The sequence below is a fragment of the Primulina tabacum genome, chromosome 18 (assembly GCF_025594145.1).
Source record: "Primulina tabacum isolate GXHZ01 chromosome 18, ASM2559414v2, whole genome shotgun sequence".
NCBI classification, from domain to species: domain Eukaryota; kingdom Viridiplantae; phylum Streptophyta; class Magnoliopsida; order Lamiales; family Gesneriaceae; genus Primulina; species Primulina tabacum.
The window spans coordinates 16456765-16484306 of record NC_134567.1 but is presented as its reverse complement, the minus strand read 5'-3'; the positions used below and the strand labels follow the sequence as shown (position 1 = coordinate 16484306).

The 27542-nt window shown below is 33.7% G+C and overlaps 4 protein-coding genes and 1 long non-coding RNA gene across 5 annotated transcripts; 1 reads left to right on the top strand and 4 right to left on the bottom strand.

Annotated features, from left to right (window-relative positions):
* Positions 1 to 1971: 1971 nt before the first annotated feature.
* Positions 1972 to 5543, bottom strand: LOC142533040 (protein FRIGIDA-like). Its single transcript, XM_075639631.1, has 3 exons — positions 4525 to 5543; positions 2982 to 3157; positions 1972 to 2869 (listed from the first exon to the last, which is right to left on the bottom strand). Exons 1-3 carry the CDS (start codon positions 5456 to 5458, stop codon positions 2114 to 2116), a joined length of 1866 nt encoding a protein of 621 aa, XP_075495746.1. The 5' UTR covers positions 5459 to 5543; the 3' UTR covers positions 1972 to 2113.
* LOC142533041 (uncharacterized) lies at positions 3546 to 4517 on the bottom strand. The gene is made up of 2 exons (XR_012816665.1): positions 4374 to 4517; positions 3546 to 4326 (listed from the first exon to the last, which is right to left on the bottom strand). It is a non-coding gene; the product is annotated as an uncharacterized LOC142533041 (long non-coding RNA).
* A 1271-nt stretch (positions 5544 to 6814) lies between the features above and the next one.
* On the bottom strand, positions 6815 to 10435 carry LOC142533933 (uncharacterized). Its single transcript, XM_075640867.1, has 3 exons — positions 10284 to 10435; positions 9696 to 9800; positions 6815 to 7136 (listed from the first exon to the last, which is right to left on the bottom strand). Exons 1-3 carry the CDS (start codon positions 10350 to 10352, stop codon positions 7095 to 7097), a joined length of 216 nt encoding a protein of 71 aa, XP_075496982.1. The 5' UTR covers positions 10353 to 10435; the 3' UTR covers positions 6815 to 7094.
* A 4388-nt stretch (positions 10436 to 14823) lies between these two features.
* On the top strand, positions 14824 to 18175 carry LOC142533003 (uncharacterized). The gene is made up of 2 exons (XM_075639582.1): positions 14824 to 15105; positions 17854 to 18175. Exons 1-2 carry the CDS (start codon positions 14940 to 14942, stop codon positions 18039 to 18041), a joined length of 354 nt encoding a protein of 117 aa, XP_075495697.1. The 5' UTR covers positions 14824 to 14939; the 3' UTR covers positions 18042 to 18175.
* A 4504-nt stretch (positions 18176 to 22679) lies between these two features.
* On the bottom strand, positions 22680 to 25721 carry LOC142533047 (inactive RHOMBOID-like protein 8). The gene is made up of 6 exons (XM_075639641.1): positions 25135 to 25721; positions 24075 to 24238; positions 23797 to 23960; positions 23455 to 23720; positions 23237 to 23363; positions 22680 to 23042 (listed from the first exon to the last, which is right to left on the bottom strand). Exons 1-6 carry the CDS (start codon positions 25458 to 25460, stop codon positions 22920 to 22922), a joined length of 1170 nt encoding a protein of 389 aa, XP_075495756.1. The 5' UTR covers positions 25461 to 25721; the 3' UTR covers positions 22680 to 22919.
* Positions 25722 to 27542: the final 1821 nt, after the last annotated feature.

The window sequence follows — 27542 nt, the reverse complement described above, 5'->3', positions numbered from 1 at the left end:
CCCATTTCTTTTTTTTAAAAAAAAAATTAAAAAAAGTTAAAATCTGGACAAATAAGTCACCAATTGCAATATTCTTATAAACATTTTCCTATCACACTATTTTAATGAATTGTTTTTAAAATAATAATATTTTTAAAAAAAGCCCGCTCAAAGACCATTTACAGAGAGCTTGAACTATTCATTTTTTTATATAAATAAATATATTGCATGGAAAAACTATAGTTTATGAATTACATTTAATATAAAATATTTTTTATACAATTATATTTTTTCTTAAAAAAACAAGTGAATAGTGATAATAATACAATAAAAAAACATGAAATGTAAGAAGGATGGATTTTGATGTTCATGGTATAAAGATATTTTACTATTGGTAAACATATTTTTAAAATATTTACGTTTGTTGATATCATGTTTTAAAATATTTTTAAGACAGATCATTGAAGATCTGTTGAGTGAATCCATACTTTCTGGGGATTTCATGTCCGGCGACGTTTCTGTAATTCAACTAGATGAGGGTGGAAACCCGGTTGTCAGGAACCAAAAAATCCAGTTGTCTGATACAACCCCCATATTATAGTGTACTGAAAATTGAGTTGATTTTGTACAGCTTGTATAAATTATTCATGTAATCAACAATCAGGGTTGTGCATAGAATATGCCCTGTATTCATTCTTTGAAGCATGTTCAATTATATATTTGGCTCTACACAAAAAGGAGTATTGAATGAAGGAATGATGTATTGCTGCAAGGAGTTCAAATAAGTGAGAGTTGAAATTTTTTTGTATTTATATATTAAGTCGGTTTGAAACTCGAAAAATGGCTTCAATTATAATTTTAATTTGTTGTATACCAATCCAAGATTTGAATTCCATCGAGTTAAATATCAAACTATGATTTCACTTTTGCAAACTTGTTTTTTTCTACAATATTTTCACGATGTTAAGAGCAATGATTATTGATAAATATATCAATTAAAGATGTATTTCGTTCGAAAAGACGTTAAAAGTGTGGATATATGTTGGCAAAATGTTTATTTTATAAGAGTTGAATAAAGTCACTTGCAGAACATTAAAAATGAGGTTCCATGTATCAAAATCTTTTTTTGAGGTTCCACATTTTTTTTGTTCATCTTTACGTGTGTTTTCCTTTATAGCATTCATGTTAACTTCAATTCAAATGAAGAACTAGATAGGGTAAAACGGGCTAGAGGGGCGAATTGACCCGCAACCCGTCATTAGGCTGGAGAGGGTGGAGCGACTTGCTTTTTGGTGGGTTGATAATTTTTGGTGGGTTGAGAAATTATCAACCCAACCCATTTAATAGGTGGCGAGGTGGACCAACTCGACTAACCTTGATAATTTTATGTGTAATTTGACAGTTGAGAATGTCACTCAACTCATCTATTTTATATAGTGAGAGAGGTCGATTCGACGAGCCTACGAGCCTAACCCATTCCGACATATCTATGGAGAACCTTCTTTTATTTCCATGAAAGAAAATAAAACTAATAGTTTCTAACTACCAAATTAATGTTTTAGATTTTTTATTGTTGTCCTAATATATAAAATGAACGTATCCAACTGTTATTGGAAAATAAACTAGATTTGAAAAACACTACTCCACTGCTGAATTAATTCACCATGCATTTGATTTGTTATTTAAATTGATTTTCTTGTTCTTCATGTATTGCCCCATTGATGCTGTCTTTAACATATCACTTGTAATTGAATGTTTGTAAAATATTATTTGAGTTTCTTTGAGTTGGTGCACAAAACGTAAGCCTAGCTAAGGTACCAAAACCTTAAAAAAAAAACTAAAATTAATAAAGTCAAATCCTAACAATTCATGTAGTTTTCAAACTGATGTCAATCAATATTCGATAGTGTCTGAAGTGAAAATTTAATAAGACATAAGCCATGCACAAAAAGAAGTGACAGGAGATATGTGCAGTTGTAAGCTAGAATCATAAAAAGAAGAAATAAAAGAAACATTTAAATCAGTATTAGATATATGAAATCCAGAGAACATCCTACTAAACCAAAAACAATATGGTTTTTCAGAAACATCAGCAAGCATCAAGAATGATGCAGGGTTGCCCGGAGAGATCAACTCAGTATAAATACGAGGAACTTTGGGCAGGGGTCAAGGTAGGGGCAGGCACAGTATTAATAGCAGCACCAACACTGCGAGAAATGCTTCCCAAATAAGACCCACTTTCCACAACTGAATCAGCAAACTGGTAGAGATCAGAGGCAGTACTTCGAGTTCCAGGACCAACATTTGGGTTTCCTGCAAAGCCTTGGGCAGATGTTGATGACCGGTACGAACTAGTGAGGCCGAGTGACGTAGGTTGGGAGGCATATTTTTCGATCAAGGCTGCATCCACATGCCATGAGTGTGGCTGAGTACCGTGATTTATTACTTGCCCGTGAACTCCAGCATATGAACCTGTTGAAAGGACAACACCACGGTTTGCTGATATGTCGGCAGGTGGAAGCATGTTTTCCGGTATTAAGCCAGCACCAGGTCCACCATACACCACAGATGGGGTAGCGGAATAATTATAGATGTGACTAGGAAGAGCATCAACATGATCTGGAGCATTATGTTTTGGGCCATGGCCAGTAAAACGCGCTCGTTTTGCTTCTTGAATTTTCAACTTTCTAGATGTATCAGTTTCGGATGTTTTCCTCTTATTCCCTTTTTCTACTTGCTTCCTATCAAAATTTGCAATATCTTTTTCTAAACCTGAAATCTTTTGAAGAATTTGCCATCCAGGAAGAAACTTTGAAGGGTCAATCTCGTATCTTTCCAAACACTCTACAATAGATCGGAGAGGGGCTAATTGCTTCTTGTTTGCTTCAAGCTGCGTAAGGTAAAAATAAAGATCATAAATGAAAAACATTGAAACTACACAAGTAAAAAAAGATCCCCCGGTAGGTTTCAGAGTTGATTCAACATTAAATCATATGTAATACCATTGCAGCAGCTGAGCCCATCGCTGCTTTTCTTATTCTTTTTCCGGTTTCTTTTGATTCTCTTAGAAAAGATATTAGAATTGTTTGAGGCTTAAACCTCTCAACAAGCCCAAAGGTATACACCAAATCAACGGCATTCAGTTCCTTTTTATTGTTTATGAACCATTCCACCATCTCTGCACAGATAACAAATACAAATAGGAACTAGTATTAGCCATATCAATTGAGATAAGGTTTTGCATTAACTATTGCGGAAGAATATCAATTGAGATTAGGTTTAGCATTAACTACTGCGGAAGAACAAACAAACACATAACTATAGAAGAAAGCAAAACGGTAAAAATAATAGGCAGGGCTGATGCACAATTCTCGAGGAAAGTAATTAAAGATAAGGACTCCAAAGTTGAAGCAAATAGGTAGAAATGCGTTTTCCATTATGACTGCCAAATGAGAAGGAAACATATAAGATCCCTTGTGCATAGGAACTTGAGTAGAAGCCGATTCCAAGATCAGAATACCAAACCCGAGAAGACGACAAACTAATAATCCAATTCAAATGGCAATTTTTGTTTTTTTTCCATTCCAAGTTTGAGCGACATAATGAACAGTGGAATGGACTTTGCAATGACTTTCCGTATCTCACTCACACAACTAGACATGGTTCTTAATTGTACACATATCTCTTTCAATCTAAACTTTTCGCTTCTATACTCGTCAAGTTCTGCACTTGGGCCTTTTTCCTTTTTCACTGCTGACTGCCCAGGAGGGCAAAAACTCGGGATACACACAAAGACAACATAAGGTATAATTATGAGGTGATAATATCATTTTAGAAGGTATAATTGTCCTCAACTTGTCCGAGGCAACTTTTATGAAGATCTTGGTTTAAGATATGACATGCATATTCTCCAAATATTTATGTCTTATACAGCAGACGTATCTTTCCATATCAATAAATTTCCTTCGTAGCATGACCAGATGCTTTTTTCTAATATATTGATGGAACTAATATATAATTGTTTTCAGTAATATGTCTCTAATCCTAGCTGGTAGCTCTTCCTTCAGTAAACCACTAATCCACTTCTCCACAATTTCACTCCGATACTTGATAACATGAATCCTGGTATCCTAATCCAATATGAAAAATGTCTAAATCCCTCAACATCTGCATCCTTGTTAACAGTTGAGTCAGCACATTTTTAATAAATCTGATGCTACATATGTCTCCCCACAACTCTCTATACATAATCAATCTACAAGTCTGAGAAAATAGCATGTAAACAACTTTCTCCAAGTATTTTGCACTAGAATAATCAACTTTATTTGCATGTAAAGAGAACCCAAGCTCAATCGCCTTGACATGCAATATATGGTATCAACAAGAAAAAATACGTCGACACACAAATCATACACAAAAGGATGATACAAATCGGCAATTCAAAATACAGTAATACGAAAATGTGGAACAAAGCTAAGTCGCAGAGTCTATATTTCATATACCAAATGTCAAGTGCTCTAAATTTACAAGGAAATAAAGCACCACCTGGAACTTTATTCATCAGCTCACGAGACTTCTGGAGTACACCCAATATCTCCTTGACATTCCCGGCCACCACCAAATCTCGAATATCATCCCTCTTAAATTTATTCAATATCCCAAAACAGGAAAGAAACAACAAAAGTCCACGTGCATCGATCTCACTAGCCTTAACCACGCCTCCTTCCAACAACAATCTCTTCCGCCATGCCACTGCCACATTCTCTGCCTCCTCCTTTACCCCCTTATCAATCGTCAGTGCCCCATCAACATCATCCATCCCCATCATTAACAAAAAGCACTCCAATATTAAAACTGACGCTTCGCGCGCCGGGATCATGGGAGAATTCTTGGTATACGCCTTACTCCCCTGCAAAAAGAATCTACCCAAGCACTCCAAAACTAACTTTGAAGGGTTCGGCGCCAGTTTCAGCGCCTTGGGTACTTCTTCACGGAGCTTATCAATATTAGAGAGGTTACCAATTAAATACTTCTTAACATCCCGGCTACACATCGTTTTGCATAGCTTCTCGAGTTCGGATAAAGGGGTCTTATCCTCCTCCTGCTGTTTGTTCTGCAATTCTTCTTCCTGTGTCGAATTAGGCAACTCTCCAATTGGGACGGGTAGAGTTGAAACATTATTAGTCTCCGATGACAGTTTCGACAAGATCGCAGTTCTGATGGATTCGAGGTGGTTCTGGAGGTCTTCGTAGCATTGGTTGAAAGCGTTGATGGCGGAGCATAAGCCTTTCAGTTCGGTGAGCGAATTGATGAAGTTAACTGGCGATTGCTCTTCCAGGGGAGATTGTAATTCTTGGGGTTGGAGAAGGGTGTGGCTTAGTGGGTATACAATTTCTTCCTCTGCAAGCGCGGATGATGGTAAGGTCTCCGCCATTAGCGGCGGCGCCGGCGACCCACAGGCGAACGTGTCCGTTTCCATCCGGGAATCGTTGAAGCCGTATCGAAGCAGATAGTGAATTTTATGTTCCAAGGATTGAAAAAGGCCCTAATTTTTCATTTGCACTCCGATAGAAAAATTAATTAAATATTATTTTGTACTAATTCAAAATAAATTCTTTTTCTTTCCTTTTTCAAAATCAAAATCGAATTTTCACCATTTTTTCCTCCCAAAAAATATAATCTCTTTAACTAGTCTACCACCAACCAAAAAAGAATCATCCCAAATTTCTCTCAAATTCCAAAAATCTTTTATTTTAGGGCAAAAACTTGTGTGAGACGATCTCACGTGTCGTATTTTGTGATACAGATATCTTATTTGAGTCATCCATGAAAAAATATTACTTTTTACGCCAAGAGTATTACTTTTTATTGTGAACATCGGTAGGGTTAACTCGTCTCACATATAAAGATTCGTGAGACCGTTTCACAACAAACCTAGTCTTATTTTAGACCCCAACTGTATGGTTTCTTTTATTTTTTGGATCACATAATCTATATGATTTTTTTTAGTACATACAAGAGAGATGATCGATCATGAGTTGCCAACTATTCTGCCTTCTGTGAGACCACAGGGACTAAGCCTCGGTCTCACCTAATCTATATTATTTCTACTTTTCATGTTTTATCGCAATTTTCCAAGTGACTACACATCAACATTTTGCTTTATATTCATTGTTATCCCAAAGGTATTGTACCATTGATTGATAAATAGCATAACAAATTTGCATCGGAAAGCAAACTCATGAAAAATAATAGTTTTGATATTTAATTTATTGATTTTGCATATTATTTAAATTTATTTATTATAATAAATTTACAAATTTTAATAATAATAATATATTTTTCTTTAAATATATAATTTATTTTTAATTAATTTAATGAAAATTTAAATGTATAATTCATATTTATTAAGCTTGTTTAGGCTCGATAAAAGCTTGAATAAGCTCGTGAGCCATGCATATATTCGTTAAATAAAGCTCGAGCTCGACTCGATTATAAACGAGTCAAGCTCAAACATTCAAAAGTTCGGCTCGGCTCGATTACATCCCTACTCATGAATGACCTTGCTATCGAATATCATTGCATTCTTGAATCAATTTGGTCTGGTTTAATATGAATGAATCATAATCATTTTAATCTGGTCAATTCAAATCCAATACCAAAACTAGTTCATGACCAATTATAAACTATAATATATAGCAATTACACTATATGTTAGACGCCTACGAACATCTCTCAAAAATTTAATGTTTTCCGTGAGATTTTCGCGCATACATCCCACAGGCATTGCGTCTCAAGGATATCCCACATCTTAAGAAATATTGCAAATCTCACATGGTAGAAAGATATTTCATCACCATCAAACATTACACTTCATTTCAAACCATAAATACACAAAACATATATGTAATGCAAAACAAGTGACAATTGTGCATCACAGATGACTATCCGTGAGTGTTCTTGCTGGAATATTTTTCAACTTGCCGTCACTAAATACAAAAATGAACAAATATATACGGCGAGACAAAAAAAAATATAAAATCTTTTACTATGGAGTCATAGTGGGGGTTCCGTTCGGATGCATGATTTTGCAAATGCTCAACATTACCACCAATCTAGTAACCTTTGTTTCCTCGAATTCGAGCTCTCATGTCAACCTGGAATAGAGGTATAAATATTGAGTGAAAATTTAAAACTATAAATACACTTCGGCGCGATCGAACAACAAAATTTACAGCACAAAGAACACATAAGCCGGCCTGTCAGTTTTATTAAGTTTTGCCTATTTTGAAAAAGCATGATGACTCTCAAGTACCTGGAACTGCTAAAACGAGTTGTATCCTTTCTACCAAGATATAGAATGAGTCAACTTAGGTTGAAGAATTGCAGAAAGGAGCAGATCAAGATAAGTTGACTCTGAGAGTTATACATCAACCAGTTCTAGATGAATAACATTTATCATGATAATTCATTACAATGTACCTCTAGTTTCAAAAGTCCTGATTATGTCCCTAAAGATTTACACGGACCAATTTTGTCCCTCTTTTATTAACGTTTTTCCAATTACATCCTTGCCGTCAACTCCATCGTTTGTGGCTAACAAAATCACCATGTGCGATGCACATGAGTTCAGTTCAAATTAAAAGCCCATTTGTTTGTTGTCTTAGCCCTAATTCCCAAATCTCATAATCCCTTTGACCCAATTTTCTCTCCAAGCCGCCGACTTTTCTCCTGTCGCGGGGTGTGACGGCGCAGGGAGCACGCATCGACCTCAGTCGACCACTGTAAGTGCATTATTTATTGTTATGGCTTTGTCAATAGAGCATTTTCTCTCCATGCTGATTTTAAATAAATTATAAAATTGTGTTTGTTTTCTTCTCCAAGTGCACGTCAAATGCGATATAAAGTCGAGTGAATTCTTTGATTTAACAAAGAAATATGCACAAATTTGATATCTAGTTTCCAATTAAACTTATTTTTATGATTGATGAACATTTGATTGTCAATCCTTGACCACGATAAGCGCATTGACTCTTTATTTATTATTTATTTGTGAATGAATGAAATAAGCTTCTGTTATTTAGAGTGACACTGTGCAATTTTTGGGCACAAACTAGCTTTTAACTTGGAGTACCAGACTCACGTGCAACGCACGTGGTGATTCCATTAGCCACAAACGAAGGAGTTGATGACAACGATGAAATTGGGATAAATGTTAGTAGAAGGACAAAATTGGCCCGTGTAAATCTTTAAAACATAATCGGAACTCTATTGAAACTAAAGGGACATTTTAATGAATTATTCCACACTTATCTTATATTGGATGAAAGTTATGAATATGATCCATTTTTGCCAAAATAATGATTTTAGGAAATGGGTGAAACCAAAGATTTCCACTCAAGTAGAGCGCTACCTTCAACATCTGGCAGCTACAGAAGGATTTCACCATTACTACTCCAGATTAGCATCATTTTGAGACTCTTACGATCGCTATATCATTTTCTAACATTTTCGAGGCACCAACAAATAGACACTAATTGAATAGAGGGGTCTGGTGACAATACGTTTCAAATTCTTAATACAAATCCACTAAAATTATTTGAGAAACTTATAAAGTCCATGGATTTCAAATCCCTCAACTTCAATACTAAAGTACTTTTAGAATTAGAGCTAAAACAAGGAATTTCAAATCCTCAATTATTGAAATAATTTAATATGCATCTCCCATATAAAATGCTTCAATCAAAACACAACCTCAAAAAGTAATTGAAATTTGACACTCACAATCCCATAAACGGCCCCACACTGTAGGCGAACTACTGAGAGTTTAGGAAATCAAAATTTTCATACAAAAACTTAATCCAAATATTCATTTTCTCACCATCTCCCAGAAAGTTCTCTTTTTATTGCCCTCTGTCATCCAAACTGATATTTCAGATTAGTCTTTAACTACTCATTGACATGCATCCAGTAACATGTAATGAGAAGAAAAGACACACAAAATAAACTCTATACAACAATTTATCCCAGATGATCATTCATAGCTGTAAATAACAGAGGAAATAACCCTTTCCAGAGCATTATTATAGCCAAACACACTTTCTTAAAACCAACTTCTACTTACACTAAATCAGTACAACAGAACCATACATTGGGTTTGTGTTTGCTTTTCTGATTTAATATATAAAATTATGCATATTATAAAAAAAAAAACATTTTGTTAAAATGGAAAATGGGTGAGCGACCATGTTAAAATAGGCAGCCTTAAGATTCCCTGTTAAACTTTTGAGCAAGAGAAGTAGGAAGCAGAAATTACTTGCTCTATGAGCAAGCTCCACAAAGTTTTAAATAATTAATGATTGACGTCATGCAACTTCCACGTAGAGATTAACCAAGCCGGGGTTGCAAAGAAACATGAAAAATAGACAAGCCACTCATAAACACAAACCACACTCTAAACTTTGTTACCACATAGTTCAACTGTGATGGCAAATCAAAGATAAACTAAACTACATATTCAAATTATAGAATGGTAAATTGATAGAAACCACTCTTACCAAAAGGTTGAGCTTGTGGCAGGCATTTAAACATGACTGATAATATAACAATCACACAACATAATTATTAATCAGGCACAGAACTTTAAAGCCTTCCCATTCAAACACGAGACCATGTCAATTTCATAACAAAAAATCGAAGGGGAGAAGAACACATGCCTGTCCTCTCTTGCAGTTGAAATATGTTTCCCTCAGTCCCACACACTCACTAGATATTTTCGGGCTTTTCTCTTTTGCACATTCTCTGTAATCCCGGTTCTCCACCTACAATAACTCATTCTTTCATCCATTAAAATTTTAGCTCCAAGAACTAAACCAACCAATAAAATGAAAATATTTAAAATTCGAAGAACTATTTCAATAAATAAATAATTTCCATCCCAAAAACAATATCCCTATCAGCAAAAATTCGTCCGCCACTGCCACCAAGTTTGTAGCAAAACAATCAGGACAACAACCCGGGGACAAATTAAGGGATATGATCGATTATTATTCTAAAACTCTCTGTTTTGGCTCCCTAGAATCAGTAAATCCCTTCCTTAGCTACTGTCATAGACAGTTCAGGGTCCAGCTCCGACAATAATACACAAATATGATTTAAACCTAAATCAAGTAAATATGTCAATGGAACAAACAAGTACCCGAATCTTGGAACACCACAATTGTCACTTGTAATCACATTTGAGGATCTTTTCAGCAAAAGTTCGACAAAATAAGTCAACCCAAAAATTAGTCGCGCTTGTATACCTTAACGCAGTCGGATTCACTGAGGCATTTCACGAGTTCCATGGCCAGACCTTTACAGGACTTCGCCATTTCTGTTAACCTTTTTTTCCCTGTATATCAAACCTCTCCCCTCCTCAGGGTTTATTGCCAGCTAGTTTTATGAGGTTTGGGCCATCATTTTGATTTTGGGCTGATTTGTTGGGCCTTTGAATTTGGAGGCCTGGTACTTTTGTGATCTTTGTGTGTATTTACCAAGGTTCTAAAAACGTTGTGTGACGAATTGTACGATGAACTTTCACGCTTTACAAGCTTAAGCGAACTTAGTGTAATATTAAACACAAAAAATGCTGCTTAATATGGTTAACGAAAGAGTTGACTGCTTTTTTCATGATTTTTCCGGGTTTTAACGCATAATCTTCGTTTTTTCATGCTTTTTAGAATACTGATATTTAATAACTATTTTATTTTATAAAAAAAATCCACACTTCTATAATTTAGTCGATATCTCACTCTTTCATATGTCAACCCAACTTTACGGTGGATAATAATGACACAACTAGAAAGCATTTTATATTTGTGTCTTGTTAATATATGACTTACATTTCGATTGTGTATACTTTAGCATGTAGTCATATGGGAGTTGAGGTAGTGGTGCAAACGAGTCAAGCTACTTGTGAGTAACTTGGTCAAAACGAGCTTGAATCGAGTTCGAGTAACTCAAATTTTTAATCGAGCTTGTTTACATGTGTCTACGCGAGCTACTCAATCACACACACATGTATTATTATATATTTATTTACTTATTTTATATAAATAAATCATTTATTTAATATTAAAATAAAGTCTAAATCGAGCTTTTCGAGCAACTCGATACACTCGAGCTCCAGTAACTCGATACACTCGAGCATGAAAATAAATATTTGATCGAGTCGAACTCGAGTATACTAAATTTTTTTCAAGCCGAGCTCGAGTAATATGATACTCAAGTTCGACTCGATTCGATTGCATCCACAGTACAGTGATGACATCCAACATCACAAACTTGAACATTAGAGTGACTTCACTGTAACACTCTGGTATATATTATATTCTCTATTCTCATATCTTTGAATGATCGATCCTCGAAGGATGAGTAATTTTAATAATAATTTAGTGACATCAATTGAAAAATAAAAACAGATGTCTAATAAATATTTATTTATTTATTTATTTCGTCTTTCGTTTCAATTTTATGTTAATTGCAAAAGACAATTCTCAGCTCATTACCAGTTATTTAATGAGAGGAGATTGGCTGTCTAAGTTGTAACCTTTTTAAAATCCTAGACCAGTACTTGATTAAACTCAAGTGGACCAAAAAAATTAAACTTCTTTTCGTAAATATTATATCCAATATGAAAACTACTTGATATAAATCTGATACTCAAACAACTTAATCAAATTTAAAGTACGTAGAACACTTGAATTTTAACTAATTTTGGAGGATGCATGTGTGCCGATATTGACATCTTTATTTGAAATAATCACTTTGTCTGACTGATCTTAGGTTGCGCTTGGATTGATGGATTTGAAATCTATAGATTTCGATTATATTTATATTGTTAACAATGAAATAATAGATAAAACCTTAAATCCATAACTTACTTATTTACACAAAGTAAATGGATTTCATGAGATGAGACGATAAAATAATATATATGAATGACAAAGTGATTTATAACTCTAATTATTTGTAAAACATGAGTCAACTATTAGATAAAACGAATGTAAGTAATCAACTAATATTTCATCATTTAAATCTGACAGTGACTTGAGTAAATCTATCACATACCCTTATAATTTTATTTACATATTTTCGAACAATATAATATAGGATCGATACTAACAGCAGAGCTCTGTAGGTTGATTCAAAGTCGTTCCTATTTGGAGGCAGACGAGTCATTCGATTCGGGCCCATTTTTATTGGGGTCAATAATTTTGGAGGAAAAAAAAAATTATTGTATAGTAGTGTAAATTGTCACAATGTAAATTTATTATCGCTGGGTTTTGTCCGTCACATCACAAAAATTTATTTTTCATGTGTCCAATATTAATTTTTTTTATTATTCCCGGGCCTCTTAAATTTATTTATAAAATTATTATTCCTTGGTCTTTTGATAATTATTTTCTAATATAATTTTTTTTACCAAATATTTAAAAAAATCTTTTTTTTATTCTCTAAATTTATTATACAGTAGTATTATAGGACCAATATAAAAAACATATTTTTCTGACTCATAGGGTTTGGCTGATATTAATCATCATGAATTATTTTCGAAGTTCGTTACTAAGAAAAGCAAAATCCTCGATTGATGTAGTGAATTTTTTCAAGAAAATACATGAATATTTCTCAAATACTCACATTGCTTTAAAATCTTGTTGACTATCCTTGTTAAAGTTATAAGTGCAAAATAAAATTTATCAAAGTTAAAACTCATTAAAACTTTTCTGATCAACCATGTCACAAGAACATAATGAATGGTTTTGGCTATGATATCAATTGAGAAATAAATTACTAAGCAATTTTTACAGCGCATTTTTTAGTTTTTATATTGTCTTTTATTTATTATTTAATCTGAAAAATTTTCACGATTCTAAAAAAATATGAGCACGTACATATCATGATTTAAGATAAAAAAATACAAACACGTATTGTAATTTAAAGGTCTCTTTGTAAGTTATACTCAGACCCAAAAATTATTAACATCGACTTTGAGTTGATTATGTTCTTACAGCCCTTGATTTTGTTTAATACTTCGAAGTTTGATCTAGACGAGACGTTTACTGCTCAGGACTCTTATCATGTATTCATGTTTCCTTTCCAACAACTTTGTACAAGTGAAACTATAAATATTGGAGTCTGAAATAATCATTTATTATTCATAATCCAATAATTTTATATATATATATATATATATATATATATATATATATATATATATACTATTGGCTCAATCAATGTAAAGATTTTATATTGTAAATTTGGATTCAATTTGGACCTTTATTTCTCCATGTAACTGTCCCATGGTTTAAAAAAGGCGATTAATATATAATTTTTCTAAATATAGAAGTCAAATTTCTACTACAGTCAAACCGCCCAAAAATGTGAAAACCCACCTAAATTATGACACGTAAACACCGATTTGACATCCTAATAATATAAATTAAATTAGATTAATTGTTTATCATGTAAGACATAGTTTGATACATAGAATAAGTGAGGAATTGATAAATAATCATCTTTATCTCATGTTTGGTGTCTTTTTAAAAAGCACATGATAATATCATGGACCCTTGATAAATAATTTTTAGAAGGATAAAATGTTCATTCTATTAGGTGTGATAATTTTAATTTAATGATAAAATACACTACAAATGACTTAATTGGCCTCAATTTATAAATGATTTTTATAAATCTATGCTAGTAGATAAAATCAAATAAATATTTATATTTATTTTTATATATTATATAATATGATAATTATATAAATGAATTCGAGATAATTATATACATAATTTTTATAAATATCAATAAAATTATTAGTATCACTCGATTAACCTTAAAAATTGATATTTGACTTGACTCACAAAATCAATGGCTCAATTATCATATATTCATATTATATAATATATAAAATTAGATAAAAATAAATAAATCATGCAAGCACTATCGGCGCATGAACAGATAAAAAATATGAACTCAAGCAACAACTTTGAAATTATAAAATTTATTATGATAATGTTAATTTTGTCATTACAATCTAATATATAAATTTAATCACTCTTATTAAAATAATACCAAACATTAAATACAATGTCCTACATCTTATTTATCCTTAACTTATCTTTATATTATATATCACATGTTTATCCTATCATGTTTACCAAACTATGCCTAAATGAACAAAAAACTTTGAAGCCAATGTACATATAATCAACAAAAATGTTTTCACCTGGAAGATAATACATGAGTCAAAATTTAAATCTCGAAGTGACTCAACTTCAAGCGTTTATTTACAAATGTTTCGACGAACCGTGTTAAAAAAACTATTCTAACCCGATTTCTTCTATCTTATACGGAAAATAATCAATGGATTAGGATGGATCTTGCCAAAATAAGTTAGACTCATCCCAGGCCAATTCCTCATTCGTAGTACCAAAAAATGAGATTTTTGTCGAATCCGAGTTTATCGGATTAGCGATTTATGATACTATGTAACTTATACGATCAAAAAGCCCATACAATATGCATGAGGTTAGCGCAAGAGAGTCTTTCTCCAATGATTTACAATACATTAGGTTAATTTTCTCGTTGTATCTTAGAATTTAACGAATACATGTGTGGGTCCTGGTGGAAAACAAGTGTGGATTAAAAATCACTCGTGTAACACGTGTCAAAATTTAAATATTTTATCATACAAATAAATAAATTGGGGAAAAAAGGCCACCGCATAATGTGACGGGTGGGTCACATTAAAAAAACCCTCGAAGTGGCGTAACGGCTAAAAGCATCACTTTAGTACAAACTCAGGAAATCCCCCCAAACATCAAATAACTGAAATACCTTTTCGTTTTTCTTCTTCTTCTCTCTCTCTCCCCCACACACTCCAGTGTGTGCCAGTGCGTTTGTTGATTCCCTGCATGCAGTCAGGTCTGGCGGGGTTGAAGGTGGTGCTGAGTCGTATTGGCGGCGGGAATCGGCGGAGGAAGGTGAAGATTAGGGTGATGGAGTGGTGGCGGAAAGCGGTGTTCCCGATCAAGAGGGCTTGGTCGGCGGTGTTCTCTCGTGTCAAGGAACGTGAAAAAGGTAACCTCAATGTCTTCTCGCTTCTTCTCCCCCCTTTCAACGTTTTCGTCGGAATGGAATGATTTTCAGCTTCAAGTATCGGTTTAGTAGATATAATTTTATTCGTGATCGACTTCAAATTAATACTATGATTTTAATTTTTCCGTTTTCTGGTTGATTGAGGTTTTTTTTTCCGTGGTTAAAATGTGTTATATTCGTTTATTGAATTGGAGAAATTGTGTTATTTTACTCGAGTAATAATTGGTCTTATCATATTTCAAATTTGGATCCTTTTAAAAAATTAATAATTCAAAATTTTGGACCAGTTAGTACTCTTCAATTAATAAAACAAATTAATATTAATTTCAAAAAGTCATACGATAATTAATAATTTTATGACTTAAATAATTATTAAATCAAATAATTTAATACGATCTATTATATTTCAACATTTAATTAGTACTAAGAATGTGTCATATATCGTTTGCAGATTTGAGTCTAAGTTATCTATGTTGATAATATCTGGATTTGTTAGAATTTCACCTAAGATGGAATTGGAAACCCGTGAGCTTATTGCTATTTGTTCATATAAAAATGGCATAATTTTAGCATTTGGTTAATCTTGGTTAACCATTGAAAAATACATATTTGAGTCACTAAAGATGATTCTGGAATTCAGTTCCCCATCTTTTTCGCATTTTATATTCTTAATTATCCAAAGGTTCGACTTTTTTGGCACTCAACCTTCCACTAGATAAGTTCCACCCTAATACGCTAAAGTAGGAAGATGGAACTAGACTAATCTTTATTTTATATATTTTTGTTTTTAGAATTATGTTTTATTGATTATTTGTTTTGTGTAGAGATAACACAAAACATGACCGTCTAACGGATTAATTTTGTGAGACAGATCTTCGACTGAACCCTATCTGAAAAACATTACTTTTTAAGTAAATAAATATTTCTTTTTTTTCCATATATGGACGTGTTAACTCATCTCTCAGACATGAGACTCTCTTAAGATAAATGATGACGTGTGCTTAAAACAAATTAATATTGATTATGTAACGATCATGAGCCATTAGACTGAACCAACATGGGCCTCAGCCCATACCCATGCACCACTACTGATCATGGGTCGTTAGAATGGTTCAGCATGGGCCATATGCACCGTCACTCATAGAATATCCCACCATTGGAAAGTGGTTTCTTTCGCCTTCCCAACACTTGAACCCAGGACTTCCAGGCATAATAAGTACCTAGATTCTTAAAGTGTTGGTATCAGTTGAGCTCTAGGTACTTATGCCTGGAGGTCCTGGGTTCAACTGTTAGGGAAGGCGAAAGAAACTTATTTCCAGGTGTGGGATATTCTATGAGTGACGGTGCATGGGCATGGGCCTGGACCATCCTAACGACCCATTATCAGTAGTGGTGCATAGGTATAGGCCGAAGCCCATGTTGGTTCAGCCTAATGGCCCATGATCGTTACAGATTAGCTTGAGATAGAGGTGGAGCTACAGCCTCTTGTACCCGGGCTAAAGCTCCACCTAAATTTTTTTTAGGTGGAGCTACAGCCTAAGGTCCTGGGTCCATTTTTTTTAAAAAAAATTTATATGTAAATTTTTGTATAATTTTGGATAAATTTGATATTAGCCCGGTAGATCAATTTAAAATATTAAAGAAAGTTAGAGTTTAAAATTCTAGTCCGGGTAGTGCCAGATTCCTGGCTCCGCCACTGGCTTGAGAAGTGTTGTTATTCATATTATACAGGTACATTTAGAAGATACGAAGTAATTGAAGAATAACACACACACATATATGTATATGTGACTCTGAGCAGAGGTGGAGCTACAGGGGAGTGGGAAGAGAGGCTAAAATCTGGGTTCCGCAGTGAGGCTAAGGGAGTCAAAATACGAGTTTTATGTGGGGTATACACTCATGGCTCTTTATCGTGCACACGAGAGAGAGATACTTATATGTCCACTGTTGATGAGGTGTTATAGTAACTTTGTTTTGAAAAACCTGGGACATTGAAGTGGACCAGAACAACTGTATAATATTTATTTGTTCTATTTTTTATTTTATTTTATTTGTAAAAAAGCAGTGGATCTTACCAGAAAGGAATAATTTCAGTCAAGCCAAAGGAATCCAATTCCTATTAATCTTTTTTCCCATAGGAAAAGCATAATAAAGTGAGTGGAATTTGTTTCATTGTCTTTGATACTTTTTCACCAATTTCAAAGCATGAACAGATGTTCCCAAGCTTGGAATCTGATTTTTTTTAATGCTCTTATAGTTGCATTGATGCATACATCTTCTTAAAAAGAAGATTTGAGTTATGGTTTTGGCTAAATTGCATTGTCACACACAATGACAGCGAAGCTGATTTGAAAACCCTTAGGAAAAAGATAGGATAAAATTCATTGTGATGTTTAAAGATTGACGAAACTGATGTATCAGATGCATATAGGTAGAAATTTATTCATTTTTTATGATAAGAATCAGAAATATAAGTACCACATGCTTGCGTACAACAAAACTACTCCCTTGTGGGTTTTTTTGGGTTACTGGAACATTTAATCTGATGAGGTTTTTAGCCCTTTTGCGGCTGCACGTGACCTAATACATCACATTACTATCATTGCATGGAAGGACTTTAATTTTTTGGTCGTATAGTTTTAGAAATTTGGGACCCTGTTGGTGGTAGGCTTCTTGTTTTTTCTTGAATAAATGAATGACTCTTTTCTCCATTTTCTTTGATTTCTTCAGGTGTTGGGCTTCTGAAACTTCACGATGACATCCAAACTTGTGGATATGAGGATGTTCAGGTTATGTGGGAAATGTTGAGGACAGAATCAGAAGTAATGTCACTGCAAGCTAAGCGCAAGCACCGTTGGTTCTGGAAGAACTTTACCTCATCTTCTCCCCAAATCAAACTTGATAAAGAAATACCCTAATGTACCAGTTACAATACGAGTATCCTTCTCATATTTACCAGACCGATATAGTGGCTTACATTTTGGTGATCGAAGTGTGTATGTACTGTTGCAATTATACAGAACTCTGTGTATGCACTTCACAGTTGCATCAACCTTGAGCTTGTAAATATATATTCTTAAAAATAAGCCATTTTTAACTTTGCAAAAATGTTGTACTGGTTAACAGAGTCTCGTGATTAGCTACTCTGTTCTCAAGAGTCGAATCACAGAGTTCGAGTAAAACTAGATGCGCGCGAATACAACGGAAAAAAAAAAAGGCCGGTATCGTGTTTTGCCTTAATCAGAGGAGAAGTAGCTCAAATCTGAGAATAAGCTAATGACCATTTGTCGTGTTCGTGGCGGCAAGCAAGGCTGTGATAACGTCGCAATGGCCAATGGCAATCTTTGTATGTACGGATCTCGAGGAACACAAATGTGAGAAAATGTATTTTGGTATTGTATGTTAGTTTTTTTTATGATTTTGACCTTTCAAAATTTCAGTATTGTATACTCTGATTTTTGATAATTTAGTCAGTTTTATCTGGAATGTTAATGTGACATTATATACATCAGTGTCATATTTGCGCCACATTGAAAATAAACTAAAATAAAAAAGACCACCGACTAAAAATTTAAAACTGAAATTTGACAATATGAAATACTATAACAAACCCTATGTGAAAAGCGTAAAAGACATAAAACTTCTTAAAAATATATTAATAAACTAATGCATCCTTCATATTTTTTTAAAAATCAAACACATTGCACACCTATTTTATAAAAACTCGGACACATTTATCGCATTTGATAAATAGTTTTATGCCTAATTTTTAAAATCACGGGGTCTAACATGTTATTAATTTTACATAAATGATGTTGATGCAAGTAGCTTTACTGAAATAACAAAGAAATAAATATACATGCTTCGAGGTCAACACAACAGCTTCTATGAGGAAGGTGGTGCAAAGGAGGCTCGAGGCAGGATCCTCTCTCGCCAGGCGGGCAAACAAAAGAAGGAAAGCACACTCGGCTCCTTTCTTTTATGATACTCTACGTCGGATTATTCTTATTTATAAATTAACGAAATCTCCTCTTAGGAGGATCCTCTCCGGTGGTGGACCAAGGCAGAGCCTTTGCCCTCGCAGTTTTCCTGGAAAAAATCTCATATAGTATTTTGAGTTGATATAAAATTATTGGGTTGAGTTCTACTTGGGTATTTTTGAGTTGGCCTATAGTTTGTGAGTTCAATTCTTGGTTCAAATAAATGATACAATCTTTCGAGGGCATTCGCTTCGTAATATAAAATAAAAATGTATGGAATGATCATCTATGCTTAATATAAAAGAGTGTCCTACAAACTCATTTCGATGTAAGAGATTTATCTCTCAAAGCTCATATCTTGTATCGTTGCTCTTGCATTTTTTTTGTTAGCTTGATCTCTCTTTAATTTTTTTTTTTTTCTAATCTGTCCAAGGCTCCAAACCCTTTAAATTTGATAGTCTTTTTTATTTGATCCTTAAATTTTTGTATATATGATATCTAAAAATAATATGAATATTAGAAACAAGAATACGACCGTCCAGAAGGTTTTGTATAATTTTTGAAATTTAAACTGTCATATTTGAGTCGCTGACAATTGACATTGAGTTTATTTTTCTGAACTGGTTGACCCGCTGATTTGACTAGCTGGTTGACTCAGCTGGTCGCCTAGCTGGTATAAGTCTGGATGATAGTTTTACCTAATTATAGTTCTTGATTCGTCAATTTCTGGACAAAATGAAGACAATGGAATTAAGTTGTAAAACTTTGTCTTAGATTTTCATAGAATTAAGAATAACTCGATTTCAGATTCGAATGAGAGATATATGCTCGAAAAACATTGGTATATATAAGTTGAATTTTTCCTTCATCCTGCATAGAACTAGCGACTTCGATGCGATTATTAGTTATAAAATCCGATTCAGACTTCTAATTGTGAAGATTATTTGTAGATCGTCGTCTTGCTTAGTAGCTCATACTGAATCGTTTCATTATGTTAACTGAGTTGAGACATATGACAAAAATACCAGAACTGGTCCTAGCACAATTACTAATCGTTTCATTCATATGTATTTTGCTACCAGTATTTCGCGTAGATAAAATCGAATACAACGAGCTAATATGAAATATTACTTGTAGTTTTTTTGCGTTGGATGTTCAACTTTCTTGGGAGCTGGTAATTTGGATCATTGATCTATGAAATACGTTTGAAACAATCGGCTCTTGAAATTTTGTTTCAGCAATGTATCACTTCAAATTTGGTATCTACAAACTACATATTCGAATAAATATGTTCAAAATACAATAAAAAGTTTTATTATCATCAAAAATTAATTAATTATTTTTTAAAATCTCACGCATTAAAGTATTTCAAGATTCACAATAAATAAGTAAAATATAACTTTTTAGCCCATTCATGATACCAATCTTATATATAAATACCCATATGATATATTTTATGGAAATTAATGAAATACTTAATTTAATATAAAACTAAAAAAAAAATCGAAGCTCAATTCTTTAAGGCATAAAATAAATTTAACCAATAAATTAAGTTTCTCCATAAATAATAAAGCAATTTATATAAATATCAATTTCATAGTATTTTAAAATTTTAAGCTGCATATAAAATTCAATCTAGTACTATATCAACTAATTTTTATAGCTGAAGAAAATAAAAGATAATTTAGGACATCGATTTTACAGGGAAAAAAAATTAAAATTTAATAAAATAAAATAAAATAATAAAATAGACTGATATTAATATTTTTTTATTAAAATTTATATAATCATTAAAAAATTAAAATTTATATAATCATCTAAAAAATTAAAATTTGGATAAAAATAAGATCGAATTTAAAAATACAATGAAAGATATTATCGAATTAAATGTGATACAATATATATTGCCAAGGCGTAAGAAATGCCTGATACTGGCTCTGAACAAGAGTACTTATCCCAGGCATTTCGCCGTATATGTAGCCGAGAACTTAGAAGCATCCAAAGTACCGGCAACAATCCATTCTGCTTTGAAGAATTTGTCGTGATTTGGATTGGAAAGGGCTATAACTATCACGGACTTGGATCGTTGGTTGGTTGGTTGGTTGGTTGGCAGGTTGCTTTTGTCTCTATTTTCTTGGTTCAGAAGTTTTTTGTATTCCTTATTTTGCAGTTTTTTTGTGATATTTCCCTTTGCTTTAAGATTTTTGGCAAATTTCTTTTGGATGAGCTTGTGGTAGTCTACAGTCCAGATTTTATGTTTTATTTCGTGTGGGAAGCCTGGATTTCAATTTCGTGTCAAAAATTTTGATGTGAAATTGTGATTTAGAATAAGTCTGGTGGATTTTGGTCTTGTTGCTTGGAATTAGGTAGCTTTTTAGCCATTAATTTTTCCCTTGTTTTGATACAAGAAAAAACTCAGTTTTGGGGACTGTTGTGGACTGGAGAGTTGTGAATTTGGCTGTGAGGTTTAAGAGTACTTATTTACGTTTTTGCGCAAATGGATGCTCCGTGATCATCTTCATGGATATTGTGTGCTTTCTGTAGAAATTTTCTTGCTCTGTTTGCACAATGGGGTATATAAATGAAATGTTTCTAGTGTATGGATTTGTAAAAACCCATCATCATCGAGTAAATTTTCCTCAATCTTTTGTTGCATTAAGTCTTAGAAAATTTGCCCCATAAACAATCCTTTTGCAAGCGAGTCCATTCGGTATCGAAAATTGACATTGTGCTGTGATGAATTTCGACTTGGTGAAAGCCTTATTTGGTGAATGAATGCAGGATACATCTTGTTCATTGTAGCTATGTCTCTAGAAAGCATAATATCTTCGCCTCATCGGAGGACACAGTCCCAGACTCTATTTTCTGAACCCATGTCAAAGAAACAATACGGACGAGGTGATGAATCGGGAAGTTGTGCCACTCTTGTTCAGAGACATCGTTTCCTTCTTACTGCTTTTGCCCTCCTTGCTTTTCTATGCACAATTTATCTTTACTTTGCTGTCTCGCTTGGAGCCAACAATTCGTGTTCTGGTCTGAAAGGGGCTCAAAAGACATCTTGTCATTTGCAGCGGGCAAAAGCAACTCTGGCCAAGGGGAAACTGAGATTCTATTAGTCTATCTCAGCTTCCGTCTAGCTCATTGATATCTATATATATTTTGTATACTAAAGAACAGGAAATGCTAAGATACTATGGTTATGCATGGTTGTATTGATAAGATGGAATATTTAATCAAATAAGTGCTTGCAATTTTATCTATTGATTATTCAAACCATGGAATGTCAAATTACAATATTATTCTTCACATAATTTTTTATTCAGACGTCTTGCTAAAATATTTTAATGATCAGAATATTATTTATATACGCAATCTCAAATGGATTCTGTTTCTAATTGAGGTTGGTTTCATTTCAAATTTTTGTGAAAAATATGAAAAAGAAAACATGGAAATAATATTTTTTAAATTATTTTTATCATTGAGGTGCGATGGCTTAGGACTGACGTTGGGTAATATGATGGCTAAATGTTAACAAGATTATTATATTTGCAATTGAGTCGACTGTTGATTAATTCATTTGCTTCACACTAGGCGTGAGAAATCAAATGTGGAAAAATATATACGCAGAGGATATAGAAAAAACTAGGCCATGAAAGTTGTTTTCTCTGGTCAAGCAATCTAAATCTACAATGGGAACCGACAATGACCAAATTTGAACACCATTATACTTGTTATCACGTGTCTCATGTGCAGTGTACAAACAAACTAAAGAAGGAATACATGCATTACATGTTTAAATGTGATGTTTATTCTATTCTATGAGCAAATGAGATAGCATAGGTCCTGGATCCTTGCTTCTGAGACATTAGCCGAAGGCAGCACCCTAAACTTGCCATTGCCAGAACAAGTCAGAGTCAACTGCTCAGAGCTTGTCATTACCTGCACAACGAGAATTCGTTAGCTACATAAATTGAATAATAACATCAGGGTTATTGTGGTTTGAATTCGTTCGTCGTCTATTTTAGATGGAATAAAATAAAATGATGAGTAGGGCAGAATTCAACTTGACATGAATTTGTAACTAAGTAACGGTGAAGAAGAGAGAGATCCATGTAGAGTTCTTGTTCCAATACCTCACAAGGCATAGTTATGTCATCACAGCTCCACCATTTCAAAGGAACACAATCGATGTAGCGACACCAGCTACAGTACTTGTTCAAATTTACCCCTTGAACAATAGCAACAGTAACTCCAGCAAGTCTGCGTCATGAAAACAGAAATAAATAATCAGATACGATGAAAGACAATTTTTTTCTTAAAGAAGAAATAGACGCTGATTACAAAAACTTACACAAGACTGAAAATGACTAGTGAAACACTCCTCAAGACTGGTTTATCAAACTTGTGTCTGTGCTGAACCTTATTCTTAGCATCATAATCGATCAAAAAGCCTTTAATATGATACACTTTCCCAAGCTCTGGCTTTAATAGAAGCATAAAACCAGTAAGAAATCCTGAGATAAATCCCCCAATGTTGGAAAAGTTGTTGACATATGGCATCAGGCCGACTATTGTGTTTAATGTCAAGATGATGGAAAACAACACGAGAGTTGCAAACTGCAATTAAATACGTGAAGATTGTTAGTACCACTAAAAAACATCGAAGCAAATCTAGTAAGGATATATAAAGGACCTTTTTGGAGTAAATCTTCCAATTTCGAATAAGTCCAGACAGCAATGCACCAAGCAATCCAAACAATGCACCAGAAGATGTAACTGATGCCCTATCTTGAATAAATAAAGCAGCTACCAAACTACCCATTAGGGCTGAAAGTATGTATATGAGTCCTGTCCTCACTGCATTGAATTAAAAGGAAGGAGGTGCATTAATCCATTATCCTTCAGAAGCACAATTAGAACTGTATTAGCTTCTGTAAAAGAGGAAAGTAAATGCATGAAGGAAAACTTTACATGGTCCAAACTCTTGCTCCAAGTGAATTCCAACAAATATTACACTAGAAAGACTGATGATAATGTGGAAAACACCTCCGTGCAAGCATGAGCTCGTGAGAAGGCGCCACGGTTGATGACCTTTTACCAAATATCTCTTGTGAAGCGCCCCCATTGAATCAAGCCTACATCAGGAAGAAATATAACAGAGTATGAATTCTCTCTCAAAAAGGAAACAAATAAGGAAACTGGATTCTTTCTCAATATTACAAATAAGATGACATGAGGAACGAGACACCTACAACATTTTCATTTCCTTTTTCTTGCATTACTTTCACACGTGCAATTTAAGAGCACTTGGGCACAAAAGAGGGAATGGTGATCCTCTATCTCAGTATAAAATGGAAGGACAACAGCATATGCGAAAAATCTCACTATGACATCAAGATAGCAAAATGTATTTTGTCAATCAACTAGCCATTTATTGCTTACAGAAGATTCCATCAAAGAATTTACCAAGAACTGAAATATTTCAGTGTCATTTTCCCATTCCACACACCAAAGCAACTAACGGAAAGAAAACCCTTCATAATGTACTACAGGAGTACCACACTGTCCACTCGTCAGCCAAATAAAAGCAAAACTCCAAGAGGCCAATGATATTTAGTAACATTCAGTGAATAACTTAAAATACAGTAGCAGCAAACTCAATATAATATTGGAAAGATCAAACCACTAGAATAGGACCATATTAGTGCAAAATATTCAAAGATATCAACATGTCCAATCAACTCATTGATTCGAATCAGGTTAACACATTACATACAAGATTTATGGACCCGAACATATAAGATTTATGGACCCGACGGACGTCAGTCACAGAAACTAAAAATCAATACATTGAATCAAGAAATAAAACCCAACCCCGTATATAACAAAATTACTTAGGAGTTGAGATGAACTCGATCGGTCCGTGTCGCATTCTTACAATATATTAATCCAATAAATTCCAAATTTACCCATTACATTTGAAATGAATTAAAGATCTTCAAAATCCAACACAAGTTAGAAAAAGACTCACGCAGAAGCTGAAGGGCCAAGCAAAGGATTTTCGGCCAGCGGCTGAAAGGAGAACCTTCCAAGGGATTTGAGGGCGCACTGCGCATGGGAATTGCCCCAACAATCATTTACAAACATAGTGGCAGTAAAAGAAATCAAGTGAAGGATCACAAATATAGATATGATCCAAGTGTTCTCCTTTCTCTGAGAGAGGGGCCTGAAGAATGGAAAGGGTATTCTCTGTTCTTTGACAGATTCTTCTGCTGTGAGTTCAGCTGAGATTCTTGGTACCGAATGTGGAGTGGGCTTGATGTCTACAAGGGTTTGGAGTTTTGGGGTTTCTTCCATTGAAGGAAATATCGTTTCTTGGAATGGTGAGGATGAAACTGAAGGAGGATTTATGTGCTTAGAACTGTCGATTCTTGGTTCCAGCCGAATCCCACTGGGAAACAAATCACAAATCTCATTTTTTCTGGTTTTTGGATCAAATGTGGTTTCTTGGAAACGAATTGGGATTTCTAGAAATGGTAAAGATTGAACTCACGGTTGGGGCGGTTGGCCGCGCGTACAGCTGAATGAGAGGGGGTGTCAGTGGTGGGTCGGCGGGAATTTGTTCTCTTGCTTTTTTTGGTTTTTGTTTTCAGTTTAGTCCATTGAAGTTACATTATTACGCAAATGACTCGTTTATTATTTTTTTTAAGACGCTGGAACCCTGGGATGAGATGGCTTGATAACAGTTTCGGCTATGTTTAATCAATTTTTTTTTAAATATTCACTATTTTTTTAATTTTAATGACCAACAACGGCGACGTATCAGAACGAGGATGACAATTTTTCCCGAGGAGAAAACCAAAACGGGCAGGTTTAGGATACATTTTCGGATATAGGTTCCAAATCAAATCGAGACTGGTACAAGGATATTATCGAGATCTTCATTACAGACACGTATAGGAAAGCTATCCAGATCCCCGAATCCATTTCTATATAAATAATAATAATACTAATAATATCTTTTCTTAACAATTAACAAATCCAAAATAGAAAAACTAATACATAACCTTCAAAATCTCGTTCGCGATCCAACTCGTCGCCCCATGACAATAATGTGGTTTCATTTTTTAAATTATTAAACCTAGAATTATTAATGTTTGTACTGTTTAAGTAATATTAGTAGTTATATATGCAAATATATTCTTGTATGAATATTGTTCAAGTAAATTTGAAAACTTTTTTGGTCAATTCAATCGGTATTTGAAGCGATGATGAAGACAATGACGAGGATTTAATCCCCACAAGGTCAGAGATGCGCGGATGAAGATGACAAAACCACTCTGTCTCATTGTCATTACTAGACTATTTGAAGCGGGATGATGATTTAATCTCCACGAGATCGAGGATTCCCCAATTAAATAGAAACGAGGATGTAAAGTTAGCACGGGACGGAGAATCCTCGATTAGAAAAAAATAGGGATTGAGGTGGGATGATGACGAGTTTTAGATTAGGGGATGGGAATGGAGATCTCTCTTAACTCGTCCCACTGTCATTCCTATATCGGAAACACATGAAACTCTTGAAATAATCATGTTTAATTATATAGTAGTTGTCTAACAAAACAATACAAATATTTTTTTCTTTTATATTGTATGTTTATAAAGAATTTACACACACATGTATATATAATTGATCTCATGGACACCCACTTATAAAGAATTTACACACACATGTATATATAATTGATCTCATGGACACCCACTGTGGACACATTTATGAGTACCGTTCAAGTTATGTTTATCTATTAAATGTAATAAAACTATAACATCAGTCAAGAGTAGTAAAGTGGTATATAAAACAAATATGAAAAAATGCATTTTTTTATAGTTTTTATTAATTAATTACATTAATTAGAGCAGACAATGTATTTAATCTGGTTTCAGGTATTTTTTTTCTCTAGTTCTTTTGACAGATGATTGGATATTTATGTGTGCTTTATGTAAGTGTTTTTCCTATCGATTCTTGATATTATTTTGCTTATTTGTTTTTTGATTCCTAATATGGACAAATTATTTATGGCATCATCTGTTGTTTTGATCAGATTAAAAAGTTTATAAATTATTATTCGAACTTGGGTCAATATTTTTTTTAGATGAAAAAAACCACAAAAATTTGATACATTCTTCAAAAGAAAGAATGATGAAATTAGAGCATCTCAATCAAACCCAACTACAAATAATCATTAGATTTCTAGGAGTCTGCCATGCAAAATCTTTAAGAGTTGAAATCAGTGAAAAATTTGATATTCATCATTCGAACGTGTTCCATGATTGTGAGCGTGAATATAGGAGTACCCCATTGAAAATCGTGATAAAGTTAGAAAAGATTATGTTAAAGTTTATCCATTTCAATGTATGCTTTCAAAGTGTGAGGGCCTA